The 14,755-nt window shown below is 40.2% G+C and overlaps 1 protein-coding gene across 1 annotated transcript; it reads left to right on the top strand.

Moving 5' to 3' along the window:
* Nucleotides 1–6,338: 6,338 nt before the first annotated feature.
* il11a (interleukin 11a) lies at nucleotides 6,339–14,339 on the top strand. The gene is made up of 4 exons (XM_087805623.1): nucleotides 6,339–6,499; nucleotides 10,421–10,516; nucleotides 10,592–10,753; nucleotides 13,156–14,339. The coding sequence occupies exons 1-4, from the start codon at nucleotides 6,392–6,394 to the stop codon at nucleotides 13,333–13,335; spliced, it is 546 nt and encodes a 181-aa protein (XP_087661749.1). The 5' UTR covers nucleotides 6,339–6,391; the 3' UTR covers nucleotides 13,336–14,339.
* Nucleotides 14,340–14,755: the final 416 nt, after the last annotated feature.

Here is a 14,755-nt window from a genome sequence, read left to right as displayed (position 1 = left end):
TTATGATCACTTTCGTACGTTTGAAATATTTGATTTAGATCTAAGATGTTGCTTTTCAACATCTCAACTTAAAGTCATTACCGATAAACGTTACACATTCTAATGCAGAAAATACAAATTTAAGAATATGTTTTATCCAGCTGAGTAAAATACAGCATAAAACCCAATCACTTCGATGAGTTAACTTTAATCCATCAACTTTGACCTCAAGTACTTCGAGATGTGAGTTCAAACCCCAGTGAGGGAATATGTTTGTTTTGCCATGAATCAATACAATTGTTATAAAATGACGGATCTTTCAATGATCTCTCTAGTTTGTTGTTTTTACAATGTAATGTTAAAACGCTCCCCTTGGCTGAGGTATGCATTGTGGCAGTGCTTCTCTGGCTTCCTCTGTTACGATCCCACATAAAACAGTCAGGTTCAAGACTACTTGTGGGGTACCTGAAGGAGTTTGACCTAGTGGAGAAATTCTGGTTGGTGGGACGGAATCATAAATGCCCCCAGAAGTACACTCATTTTCTACTCATCCTCATGTTGACTAAGTCTTTGGATTCTTTTCAGAGCAATCTGTTGAGTTATAGACAAAAATGTATGTTAATGGTCATGTTCGTCCCAAAAGACAACATACAAATAACTACATACCGCTCGTCTGTAACGTCCATATTGTATAAGATGCTCATATGATAATACACTGTTTATGTTGCATGTTAGCTTCTGCTACAAACAATCGTAAAATAAAAACAATTTTTTTGAGAACAATTTCTCATCCTTTTTCTCATCATGACAATGAATAGCAACTCTCTTCTGTGCTTTATTCTGTACTTTTGTTGTCATCCTCGACCAAACAGATAAACATGTTAATTCAAGAAATTTAAACAAGTATTTCCTGAGATCTTCTGATGTCCAGCATGTGGATCGGTCAAAAACCTCTACCACTTTTCCCCGTTTATGATAGTCAAACAGAAGAAAAATGGACCCACAGTGTTATAAATCATTTAGCACTAGAGGTATTGACGCTGAAATAGCAACAGTGTATTCTCACGTTATACTCCTTGTTGACGCTGCTGACATCGTGTCACAAGAGAATCATGGTTATGTCTTAAGAATTTAAACAATAAATTAAATCTACTGTTTCCGTACAACTTGATCTCAGAGGTCCATGTTTCATTATCCAAACTGGAGCTTCCTAGTCTTTGCCGAAAGGCGAATCAAAGTGATGCAAATTGTAACTACTTTTTTAGTAATACAATCATTATTTATAAGCGAGTGCGTTGAGTTGAAAAGCTCTGTTCTAATCCGTCGACATTTGTTGGATCAGTGTTTTTAAGCCGCTTGTGGCAAATTCTTCCATGAATTGACCAACTGTGTGCTCGGTCCGGCAAAAAAAGGTGAGTAAAGAGTGTGAGGCATTCAAATGATTCGGGGGCCGACGTAATAATGTGTGAATACATGGCGCGTGGAACAGGAAGCCCAGTGTGGAGCGTGACCGGATTGAGAGTCGCTTGTGTGAGTAAAGTTTGTCTGGCAGCGAGGCCCGGTCGGGCCCTGTCACAGGTTCCCCTCTGATGTCTTTGAGGTCTGAGTGTCTCACTCTGTTTCTCCTCCTATGGTGGTTTACAGAGATTGGTGATGTAATGGGTAGCATATGAAGGCCACACACGTACACACACACACAGATGCGCGCACGAACGCTGACGCTCGTGCACGCTACACAGACACCGCACTTATACCACCACATACCCATAATTACACACATATAGTGTACGCACGCCCATTCACACAAACCCTGGATTCCCCCTTTTCCAGCAGGCATCGCGCTCGCACACAACAACAAAAGTCCAAACAAAGATGCCAAACCCTTTTATATTTTCACTCCCACCGACTCACGCTTAATAGGCCCCCACCCGGTGTCACGGTGTGTGTGAGTGTTCGGCGGAGGGCTTAACTGTGGGCCTCATAACCACCCAGGAGCCCCCCATCATGAGGCAGCCCGGAGAGAGAACGAGGGAGAGTGACTAACTTCACTCTTTCTTTTCTTCTTTCCCCAGCTGTGTCTTCAAACGTTGCTTTGATGTGGGAAAATTAAAAAGAGCGAGTGTGTCAATATCTCCCTTTCGTCCGACTGCAATCATCTACTTCTTAACCTCCTCAGCCTCCTTTTCTTCTCCTCCGTGCTCCGGGAGGGTGACCTTCGTCTCATGACGCCCACTGCCACTTTGTGTTTGTTTGTGTGGATGTGTAGGCCCGCCGCCGGACTGGCAACTGTGTATATGAGTGTGTCTTTGTCGCATACACAAGACCCACCTCTCATTATTTTCTCACCACACCATGAGTGTGTGTCTGTGAATGAGGGTCTCCTAATCTCACACCAGACTTTCAAATGCTTCCCATTTCTGTCCGCCTCAGACGTCGCTGTGATATTGTCCGACAGTTTGTGTACAGTATGATACATTCATTATCCCTCTGTGATGACTGGAAATTCAGTTTGCCCTTTTGCAACAGAAGCCACGCTTTACTGCACCTGACTGACTATTTCCAGCTGAGTCTGCACAATGTGAGTGTTTGAGGGAGCAGAAGAAGACAGAGGATGAAATATGGATCTTTACTTTAAAATACTAATGCAGGAGGTCAACTTGGGAGTTATACTCGGAGAGAAACAGTACTGTTGATAAACACAAACTATCTACATGTGAGAACATTAACTAGCAACTGAAAAAAGTATTTTTCAGACCTCAAATACTTACATTTTCTCAAAAATCAACAGTTTTTTTTCATTCTGGTTGTACTCGATGACCTCGAACCAATTTTAGTACAGCTTTGGTAAACTGAAGTACCACAAAGTTCAGTAGCTCTGTAGTATTACTCCAAGAGGCTCTGCTATATTTTTTCACGAGTCTCTGTAGTACTACTCCACAAGGCTCCTTAGTATTTCTCCTTGATGCTTCAAAGTATAACTCCACAAGGCTTTGTAGAATTATTCCACAAGGCTCTATAGTATTTCTCCAGGAGACTCCATAGTATTTTTCCATGAGTCTCTGTAGTATTACTCCAAAATTCTTTGTAGTATTTTTCCGTGAGGCTACATTGTATTACGCCATAAGGCTGCATAGTATTTCTCTGCAATCTCAGTAGTATTTCTGTCTGATGCTCTACTATTTCTCCGCGTGGCTCCACGAGTATTACTCCGTGAGGCCCCGTAGTATTTCGCCCCCGAGAGTTAGTACTATTACTCCGCGAGTAATACTCTGAGAGGCTCGGTAGTATTAGACGGTTGAGGCGTTGTTAACGATACACCCAAAGTCGCTACCGTAACCTCGGTTCTACGAATGTGTGTGACACCGTCTAACCCATTAGGAAGCCTTTCGATTAGGGGTATTTAACTTCGATAACACACAGGGGCCAAAATCCTTTAGACGTCAAAGTAATGGGCCAAACCAAATGTACATTATGAGGGTGTTTGAGTTTCACATTGTCTTTTTATTCTTGGACGCTTTATATATCTAGATTTATGTCTTTTCCTTCAACCATCCAGTGAGCCACATAATATTTTTCAGAAAGCCTCAGATAACCTTCAGAATATGGTAAATGATGGACATAATGTGACTCTACGTTAATCTTGTCATTTCTGGGCATTACTAGCCTTTATCTATAGATCCAAACACTATGTTCTATTGCCTCTATATAGGTCAGTCCGCCGAGAACCACGTCTCTATAGCAACTTAAACACCATAACAACGTTTGCTGGGTTCCTGGCGACCACCTGTTCGCAAGTCAAGTGTTCAAACCTATGGAAGACAAGTGGTCGTGTGTTGCAGCTCCATCATGGACCATGAAATATTCCCTGTAACAGCTTTCCATGTTGCTTTGGGTTTTTTTGGCCCGACCCAACAAAACACAACCCCCTGCAGACACAAACAGCTCCCCCTGTTGACCGCTCCCGAGACTCAACAGTCAGAGGAACAACTGCCTGTAAAACTGCAGATTTTTTTCTTTTCTTGTTTTTACAGATGTGTCTGAAAAAAAAAAAAAAGGTTTTGTTCTTAGAAGGTTTCTGCCTCAGATGTTACTGCTGTGATTGAAGAACAACAAAAAGTGTTGCACTGTTGTATAAGACGCATTTTGTTCATGAGGATTTTATACAATGTTTTAGACACGAGGTTTGATTTGTGTCGATGGTGTTTCATACATGTTTACATGGGTTACGTCACGGGTGTTAAACTTTATCATACAAGGACTTTTATCAGTCGAGGTCATGGCTAAAAACAAATATGTATTTACTAAACTGTCTTCAACAGGAATTATCTTTATTGTCTTTTAATTTCTTCCTGCTTTTTTGTGTTTAATATTAACTTTTCGCTTTATTGTGAAACTCTAAAGATGGTATATGGTCTATTTCACGACTACATTTCAGCATCTTAAGGTCTTGTTCTTGAGTAAAGGGTTATGGTGGAAAGGGAGCCAGACGAAGCGCTTCAGTACTTTCTTACTGAAATAGGTTTTCCTTCAGAACCTGTCAAAAGGACCAGAAATAAATGAAATAAAAAGGCAGAAGACGGAGTCCCTCATGGATCTCTAGGATACCATAATGACTTTTCACCATCCCTCAGTGAGAGGAATTCTTTTTTTCTTTACATTTTATTTTGATTTCCATCCAATTCCCTAAGGAGTCGCTGACAAAAAATGAGTGTTTCGTTGTCAATCAAAGTTGACGTATTGTGTATTTGTCTCTCATCTCTCACACGTGTTGACCCCGAACACCTCTGGCCACAGAAACAAGAGGGAAAACACACGGACACGTCCAGCATGTGTTAATGTGTGTGATCTTACTGTTTCTATGCAACACTCTCTGAGGCCCCTTCTGGTCTGGACAACACCTTCTCTCCTGCTCCCATCCGTCTCTCACTCTTTCCTTCACCCCGGAGAGAGAGAGAGAGAGAGAGAGAGCGAGAGAGAGAGAGAGAGAGAGAGAGAGAGGGATCGAAAAAAAAAAAAGTGGTGGGTGGGGGGGTGCAGTGGAAATAACAGGCTGCTGTCTCAGGAGGGGCTCCAAAAAGAGAGAGCACGGGTGAGAAAGAGAGAAAGGTGTTTGCTCAAATACAGGCGGTCCTGCTACAATTTTGAACAAACATTCTGCGACATGTGAAAGTCTGAAAAACAAAATACAAAGTTAGACGAATATATCCTCAAGAGGAGAGCGACAGCATTGATGGAGAAGAGAGGAGGAGGAGGAGGATGGTTGGGTGGGGGGGGGGGGGGGGCAGTGGCAGATATGAGCGAGGGAAGGAGAAAGTGATAGAGCAAAGTAAACATGAAAAAAGAAAACAACGGAACATTTTTTTTTTCAACTTTCGCAGAGAGAGAGAGAGAGAGAGAGAGGGAGGGAGGGAGAGACGGGAGGGAGGGAGGAGGAAAGCGAGGGAGAGGGGAGAGAGAGAGAGAGAGAGAGAGGGACCGCGTGTGTGTCTGCGTGTGTGTTTTTATGAATGAAGTGAGTCACTCCCGATGTGTCATAGGCCCGACGTCTTTATAAAGGAAGTTTTAAACAAGCCTAAACACTTCACTCGGCGCAAAAATTGGACTTACAACACTTGCATCCCTCTCTCCGTCTCTCTCTGTCTGTGTTTTGGGCCATCTCTGCTCTAGCTGCCCCAGATCTATAAAGACCATCATCATCTCCAACTTTTCTCACAGAAAAGTTTCTTCATATTTTAATTTTTTTTCTTTCCTTTTTTAATTGAATCTCCCGACAACTTCTGATTCTGAGAGCAGAGAAGAAGAAGAAGACGCCACAAACTCCGGGAGATCAATTTATTTTTTTTGTATTTAATTATTTATTTGGCTTTTTTTTTTGGACTCAATATGAAATGTAAGTGTGATTTATTTGAAGTCTTATTCAAGTGTTGCTGATGGACGGGTCGCTCTGTTTGTGCTTCACCTGTAATTACCCGGCGTTCATCAGCTCCCTCTAATACTGACTTGCATTTGAACTTGAAAGGGAAGCAGAATGAATGAGGGCAGTGTTGAGAGCCCGCTCGGGCGGCTCTGTATCATTTATAGCAGCGACCCGTGCACCTCTCCAGTTGCAGGTGTGACAATCATCAGCATTCATGCTGGAGGAGGTGACAGCCGGGTGTCTTTCCCCCCGAAGCCTCTAATGATTTGTGTCTGCCTGTGAAAACACGACTCTGACGCGGCGCAGGATTCCTCTGCCAAGTCTGGAGCTATTGTTTATATTATGGTGCAATATCTTTCCCCCCCGAGGGCCTGAGGTCATTATCGTGATGCCGGGGACGACAGCGCCTCCTGAAGCTAATTGCTTCCGTTTTTCATCTCCTCAGTGCTGCTGGACTCCTCCTCGTCCCTCCTCTTCTCGCTGCTGCTGGCCCAGATGTCGGTGTTCACCTCGGCCTCGCCGCTGCCCCACCGGCGGCCCAGCGACATGGACAAGCTCTCCAACCAGACCCGGAGTCTCATGAGGCTCACGCAAGAACTGCTGGTGAGTGGAACGGAATCGCTCGACGCAGGCCTCCGATTGGTCGGAGAGCTAACGAGGCGCCCGGTTAATTGAAAAAGGATGAGTCTCAGCAACTCGATTAGTGTCGATGTCATGTCTTAGATCGGGAGAAAAGTCGCCCTCATGTCCGAGACTGGACTTTAACACCTGCCGGTCACTTTTTTTAAAAGTTTAAACTTCATTATTTTAAGCAAAAACTCCTTTGAAGTCTTCTGTAATTCACTCTCTTCCCGTTCTTTGAGCAGAAAAGTACACCTTCGTTCACGAGCACAATGTTGAGGAAGTTTGCTGGACTTTTATTGAAGATGTTAACAGGAAGTGTGTCCAGTATTACGTAGAAGTGCGAATGTTTTGATGAATTACTGGTTGATTTTGGTTAGGAGGTCCTTTATTCTACTCTGGGTCGACATTAGTTTGTTACTAGGATGCATTGATAGAGCCTTTAAGAACTCGTGTTAATGGATTTAAGGTTGTTTTTTTTGTCCTAAAATTAAGTTTGGAGAGTTAAGATATCATTTGGTCTCCTGCAACAAGAGTGTATCCTCTTCTCTCAAAAAAGAAAATGTTAATACCATCATTAGGTAAGATCCGAATAAAATGCCATAAAAGAAAAGAAAATGAAAAATTGGATCATGTTTTTCAACCAACAAATTAAATTAATTTACTTTTTTTTCTGAACTTTCTGCTGTGACAATTCAAAGGTTGAATACTTAGGAAACAAACAGATGTGAAAAGATTAAATTAATATGAATCCAAATATTCAAAGGTAAAAGAACACAAACATGTTTAAACACCTGATGGGTGAAGGAAGCACGTGAACGTGACTGGAGGAATCTGGTCTACATGACTTCAGCAGCTTCTGGGTCTGCCCATCATGGTTGATTCACACACAGGGTGACCTCATGACACCAGCGTGGTCAGCTGGGATCATCCTGAGCTCAAGTTGATTCTGTAACTCAGCAGTAAGTTTCAGATCTAGCGAGTGACTCAGCGGGGAATTCTCCAAAGACTTTATGTGACGCAACACGTGAACACACGTGCGACTCTGCAACACTCGGTTACGTCAGGTTTGGTGTTACAAGAAGCTTTTCATCGCGCAGTGACTTCGCTGCTCTCTTCACAATCAGGAGAGGAAGAAAGGCTGGAAATAATTCTGCTCACCGGGTTCTTGTAGGGAAACCTCTCGCACATAATCCAGGGACCAAAATCGGAATGATCTCTGCGTTTCATCAAACACTCCTTCAACATGTACTCGCTTTAGAAACATCTCTATAATTGTTGACATCCCATAATGTCTCTGTAAGATGAGGCGTCATGTGTAATCATGACTCGAGCTTGACATGTGTGATCCAGGCTGTTGTTTCATAGTTAACTAGAATTATTTGAAGAAAACTGATCTCACTTTGATTATTGTGCTGGATATGTAAACATAAAAGCAGATCAGCACTCAGCGAGCGCAGACCTCCGCCCAAGACATCTTTAGCATAAAAACAAACATTGCTAGCATTTAACAAGAGTGTGTATTGGTAAGAATTTGTCAACGATACAATGTATTGCAAAGTAAAAACAAGAATATATCAAGTTTCTATTAAATTATTTAACTGCAGGAAAACTGTGGTATCAGTAAACAAACAATGTTTATTACATTTAAACATTTGATCTATATTAGGTTTTCAAAAGAGAAGGAATACAAGATACATAATTTTTAATAAAAAATCCATTTAGGGTTATTGAATGTAATGTCGAAAGTGTTTCGATATTTTCTTACACCTCTAGCAATAAACTCATTGGAACACCAGGTGGCAGTAGCACTCAGGATGGGACTTGTAGCTCTCCACCACAGAGAGTGACAAGCACTAAAAAAAAAGTTTGATTGTCACAGATCGTGAAGAAAATACATTTACAAATGACAAAAGGCTTTATAAAAATTGCAAACTTAACGTAGCATTGGTGGAAGATAGTAGTGGAAAACTCGTAAAACTGTCAGCTTCTGTTGATATTATTCATGAAGGTTAAGATATGTCCTCCGTGGCTTGACTGAGGACGAGAGGATACAGTGACTCCAGCAGCTTTTAAAGCTGGTGTTTGGACATATTTTGGTTTCAAAACAAATGAAAGCAGTTACGACTTCGTCAAGAGTCATTTGGTCTGTAAATACTGCAACACCAGAGTCAAGTACTGGACAATACTACAAATATATCCTTGTTACTTTAGTATCACTATATATCGTATGATTGACTATGTATCGCGATACGTATCGACACATTCTGGCAAATAGTAACACCTATATGTTCATCACAATCAAAACTAAATAAGAATACATACATTTATTTTAAATGTTAAACCATTTAAATACAATCTGTATAGTTAGACAAGCTCCATTTCTGGTGAATAAAATAGGAATAAATTAATTTCAGCGTGTTAATGTGAGCGTGGCTTGCGATTAAAGTAACACGCCGTCGGCTACAAACAATAAAACCATTAACTCTGCGCTGCCCATTATGTGCATTTAGAACCTCAACAAGTTTCTTTTCTTCTTCCGCCTTGTTTATATAGAAACATGTTTGTATTCAGTGATTAGAGAATGAGGTGCAGGAAGAGCATTTATTATTACATTATTATATTTAGTATTAAATGTGACTTTAGAGAATAAAAGCTTAATAAGAAAGACATACACGTCGTCTAGTTTTAAATCTGAAAGTCCATCACTGCGTGTGCGTGTGTTAGTTTTACAGTCAAGGTCCCGAAAACAGCTGTATTTGAGTTGCACGGGACAATGTTGTACAGTGTTCTCTATCGTAGAAAGTTTATTTATATTTTCTCCTTATTATATGGAATTCCACTAAAGGGAGGACAAAGTTTGGAAAGATAAATAGGATGGGAATCCGTGGAAAGTCCCAGCAGTAAAACCAATGAAACTGATGCTTGAAAGACACACACAGGTCGCAAGTTTTCCAACGAGTGTGTGCGTCCGTGCACACTGTGAGGCGAGTGTGTCTCAGGGTGTATGGATTTGTGCGGTTCTTTTTGTGTTCCGTGAATAGTGATGGCCGGTGTTGTCCGGCGTTCGACTTTCACCGGTTGATATTGAGAGCAAAGGATTTATCAGATGCTGCGTTCACGGGGCGGCGCTGGGCGAGGTCATGGTGAGATGGAAAGAGAAAGAAAAAGGAGAAGAGGTGGAATTAAAGGCTGCAGAAACCACAAGAGATGAGGAGATCAGAGAGGCGAGCAGATGACGAGTCAGCATCTACATGATGTTGCACCTGGAGTGAGAGCGAGAGAGGGAGGAGAGGAAGAGAGGAACCAGCTACTGTGGCCTGGTGATGGAAACACAATGAACATCCTACAAAAACATCAACACAAACAGGAAGCACGAAGAACCCACAACCTGTTTATACAAAAAAAAAAGATTCTGGGTAAATGTTTACCCCTTTTACTGGAAGTGACGCAGATCTGATCTCATTTTTTATTCATTGTATTAACGAATGTTTCAGTGGCGTTAGTGTTCAGGAAATAAGCTGAAATATTTATCAAAACAACAGGTTGTTTACCCCCCTCTAGTGGCCTCGTCGAGAACCACACGCACAACAAGTCGGAGTTTCCAACACAATCCAGGCCAGGCAGCAGCACTGCGTCATTCATCTTAATAGCTGTGACCCTGGAGTTTCCCCACAACCCAGTGTTGTCTGTTCCACTCGAGCTGTTTGTCTTAGTCACTCCAGGAGTTGTTACCCTGTGAAAAACAATCCTGTGGCCGCAGTTGCTCTTATTGTCGACATTAAAGGAGGCCGTTTGTGACTCTGGACGTGCAGCGATCGATGAGAATGTTCCTCGTGTGCAACATGTTCCTCGTGTCACTCGTCATATCGTCGTCCGCTGACCCGACCTTCTGCCTTTCAGAGGGAGCACGCCCTCGACTCGGACGTGGAGCCTCATCGTTTCGGGTCTCTCCCAGAAATGAGCAACAGATCGGCCCATGACCTCAACAGCCTAGAGGTAAGGTGCTGACAGTGATGGTCACGTGACCCGCCACACCCGCGGCCTGGCCTCTGACACGTGTGTGCTCTCCAGCTGAAGACCACGCTCTCGCAGCTGCACGCCGACCTGAAGCTGTACGAGCATCACTTCGAGTGGCTCAACAGGGTTTCCAAGAAGCATCACAACCCGTCGCTGCCCAAGCTGGTGGAGATGGTGAAAGAAATGAAGTCTCTCATCAACCTGTTGCACCGTCAGGTACAAACACACCTGTATTATTATAGTCTCTTATCAACCTGTTGCACCGTCAGGTACAAACACACCTGTATTATTATAGTCTCTTATCAACCTGTTGCACCGTCAGGTACAAACACACCTGTATTATTATAGTCTCTTATCAACCTGTTGCACCGTCAGGTACAAACACACCTGTATTATTATAGTCTCTCATCAACCTGTTGCACCGTCAGGTACAAACACACCTGTATTATTATAGTCTCTCATCAACCTGTTGCACCGTCAGGTACAAACACACCTGTATTATTATAGTCTCTCATCAACCTGTTGCACCGTCAGGTACAAACACACCTGTATTATTATAGTCTCTCATCAACCTGTTGCACCGTCAGGTACAAACACACCTGTATTATTATAGTCTCTTATCAACCTGCTGCACCGTCAGGTACAAACACACCTGTATTATTATAGTCTATCATCAACCTGCTGCACCGTCAGGTACAAACACACCTGTATTATTATAGTCTCTTATCAACCTGCTGCACCGTCAGGTACAAACACACCTGTATTATTATAGTCTATCATCAACCTGCTGCACCGTCAGGTACAAACACACCTGTATTATTATAGTCTCTCATCAACCTGCTGCACCGTCAGGTACAAACACACCTGTATTATTATAGTCTATCATCAACCTGCTGCACCGTCAGGTACAAACACACCTGTATTATTATAGTCTCTCGTCAACCTGTTGCACCGTCAGGTACAAACACACCTGTATTATTATAGTCTCTCATCAACCTGTTGCACCGTCAGGTACAAACACACCTGTATTATTATAGTCTCTCATCAACCTGTTGCACCGTCAGGTACAAACACACCTGTATTATTATAGTCTATCATCAACCTGCTGCACCGTCAGGTACAAACACACCTGTATTATTATAGTCTCTCATCAACCTGTTGCACCGTCAGGTACAAACACACCTGTATTATTATAGTCTCTTATCAACCTGTTGCACCGTCAGGTACAAACACACCTGTATTATTATAGTCTCTTATCAACCTGCTGCACCGTCAGGTACAAACACACCTGTATTATTATAGTCTCTCATCAACCTGTTGCACCGTCAGGTACAAACACACCTGTATTATTATAGTCTCTCATCAACCTGTTGCACCGTCAGGTACAAACACACCTGTATTATTATAGTCTCTTATCAACCTGCTGCACCGTCAGGTACAAACACACCTGTATTATTATAGTCTCTTATCAACCTGTTGCACCGTCAGGTACAAACACACCTGTATTATTATAGTCTCTCATCAACCTGTTGCACCGTCAGGTACAAACACACCTGTATTATTATAGTCTCTCATCAACATTAGCATACACATTATTGTTTTAAATCTATAAGTTGATTTTCTCACCTATAAAAGTACATCAGTGTCATCACAATATTTCATGAGTTTAACATCTTTAAATATTTTTTATCGAAAAGTTTTAGTTTTTTTAGCATTTCATTTTTTTTAAATAATTGAATTAAATTATTTATATAGTGAAACTTGTTTTTTAAAATTAAGAATACTTATTTCTTTACATTTTCTTTTTTACCACAGGCGACTTTGTGATTTAAAATATTGAAATGTTTAAAGTTTGTATTGAAATTATGTTTTTTTTAAGCATCGTATTAATATTAATGCAAGGCTAAGGGTTTTTAATAGTTAAATTCAAAGAATTCAAATATATTTTTTTACACATATAGTTTAATATTTTAATTAGAATCATTTAAAAAAAAAAATTCTACATTTAATATTTTTTAAATTGTTGTCATTTAAATTCAATATAAAAATGTTGGTATAATAAAGTCCCCAGACAAGACCAACAGAGCACTGAGCTACTTGATTCAACTTTCACCCAATCCTATTACACCAACATTTTTATGTTCAATTCTAACGGCCAAGAAATTAAAAAAAAAATTCAATTTAGAAAGTTTAATTATTAATTATTTAAACAAGAATATCATCATTCATTCATTTTATTATTTAAAAATAATAAATGTCAACTTATTATACATCAACAATTTATTTGTTTTGTTTTTTTGTTAGAAATGTTAGTTTAGTTTCAACACTTGAAATGTTCAATTAAAAAAATGTATAATTATATTCAAAATTCAATTATTCAATACAACAAAATCAGCTTTCAATAAATATTTAAATTAAATTAAATTATTTTTTTAATCCTTAAAAAAAATGTAATGAAAATACTCAAAAGTTTCAACATTTGAAATGTTAAATTAATTCAATATTATTCCGATGGCACTGATGCATCTCCGTGTGTTTGAAGCTCTACTTTGTGTTTATCTTAAACAATCTCGCAACAAAAGAGTAAAATGAACTAACAGGTGAACTTTGACCTCCAGATGTTGCGAGTGGAAGCGCCGAAGCTGACCCCTGCTCCTCCCTCCCTGCCGACTCATCTGCCCTACCAGTTCGACGTCCTTCAGTCCGGCCACGAGCTCCTCCAACACTTCAAGCTCTTCTGCGACTGGGCGTACAGAGCGTTCATCACACTGAAGCCGAAGGTGACGGCGGTGCAATGATCGCCACCTTCCCGCGGATTCATGGAGGAACTTATCAGGACCGCGTGGGTCTGCACTGTCGTCTCCAGTGTCTCCTCTCGTGCACCAACACGACGTCGCGTGTGTTCAAACACGTCATCAGAGACAGAGGACATGCTGTTCATGGTTATTTATCTATTTATTTATTTATTGACTGATGGTAATTTATTGACATTTATTTATTTCAAACTTTGTATGTCACCTTTTGTTTGTGATTTTATCTCCCAAATGTTCATGTGTATCACTGTTCCTCAAAACACAAACATGCATTAGCACTTCCTGTAAATCATGCTAGACTTATAACTTCCAGTAGGTGTCGCTCACATTTACTTTCATCCACAGTTGCGCCCTCAAACCAAACCCATGTTGTTGTGATTTTTTAAACACAGAAACTATTTTTAATGCCTGTTTTCTTTTTTAAATTAGATCTCTTATGTTGTGGTAAAGTTGTGTGAATGTGTCGCGTTACTGGACCTGATTCGACTCTTTGCACAAACTTGTCAGAAGAAGCCACTTGGACGAACAAGATGGCCGAACCTGTGCTTGGGGAGACAAAATGATTCACTGCATCGTTTTGAAAGTTAAACACCCAAAGCCTTAAAATACTATGTATTGTCGTGACACTATTTTCTCTAAAGGTGTACATAAATGTACATGAATGTAAGATATAGTGCTTTTGTGTATGATGTCTTTTCTACGAATCCTGTAGAATTCTTTTATCGATCTTTCACTATAATAAGACTTTTTTTTGTTTCTTTGTATTCTAGTATTTGTTACAGTATTGACTATTTATTTAAAGTGTATTTATTTTTTTCTGCTGCACAGGAGCAAGTCTCCCTGGTTTTATACTTTTTATTAAATACAGTTTTTATTCTTATTATTTACATTCATTATATATATATATATTGAGTAAATTATTGTTACATCAAGTTGCCTCTTCCACACAAAGATTGGCCTCAATGTGAAATATGTGCCTTGGTGAAATAAATCATACCGAATGTGTGCAAAGAATGTTTTCCGGAGTTATTATTCAGAAGCTTGAAACAACATTAACCAAAAAAACACGTCAAATAAATGTATATCTTTAACTCAATTCAATTACTATGTGTAATACACCACAACAAAATCCAATGTTTCAAAGTTTTTAATTTTTTTAGCCATCGTATTTTTTCACTGCCAATATTCTTTTTCAATGCTAACATCAATATTATTATTATTATTATTATTATTATATTATCCTTTCTTCATGTATATTTCACTCAGTCTTTCTTGGGCCAATACATATATTTTCTCAACGTCAATCTAAGATGGTACTATTGTAAACAGCAGTAATAAAACAAGATGTGAAATAAATGAGGTAATTGTATATTTACTTGATATTTTAAATTCCTAATATCTCAGG

This window comes from Callionymus lyra, chromosome 13, assembly GCF_982586985.1.
Source record: "Callionymus lyra chromosome 13, fCalLyr1.hap1.1, whole genome shotgun sequence".
In the NCBI taxonomy this organism is placed as follows: Eukaryota; Metazoa; Chordata; class Actinopteri; order Syngnathiformes; family Callionymidae; genus Callionymus; species Callionymus lyra.
The sequence above is the reverse complement of the archived record's forward strand: the minus strand, read 5'-3'. Positions and strand labels throughout refer to the sequence as shown.

Coding starts and splice junctions, on each gene's coding strand:
- il11a (XM_087805623.1), top strand. CDS start 6,392: ATGTCGGTGTTCACCTCGGCCTCGCCGCTGCCCCACCGGCGGCCCAGC. Junction 6,500..10,420: donor GGCTCACGCAAGAACTGCTG/GTGAGTGGAACG, acceptor TCTGCCTTTCAG/AGGGAGCACGCCCTCGACTC. Junction 10,754..13,155: donor TCAACCTGTTGCACCGTCAG/GTACAAACACAC, acceptor TTTGACCTCCAG/ATGTTGCGAGTGGAAGCGCC.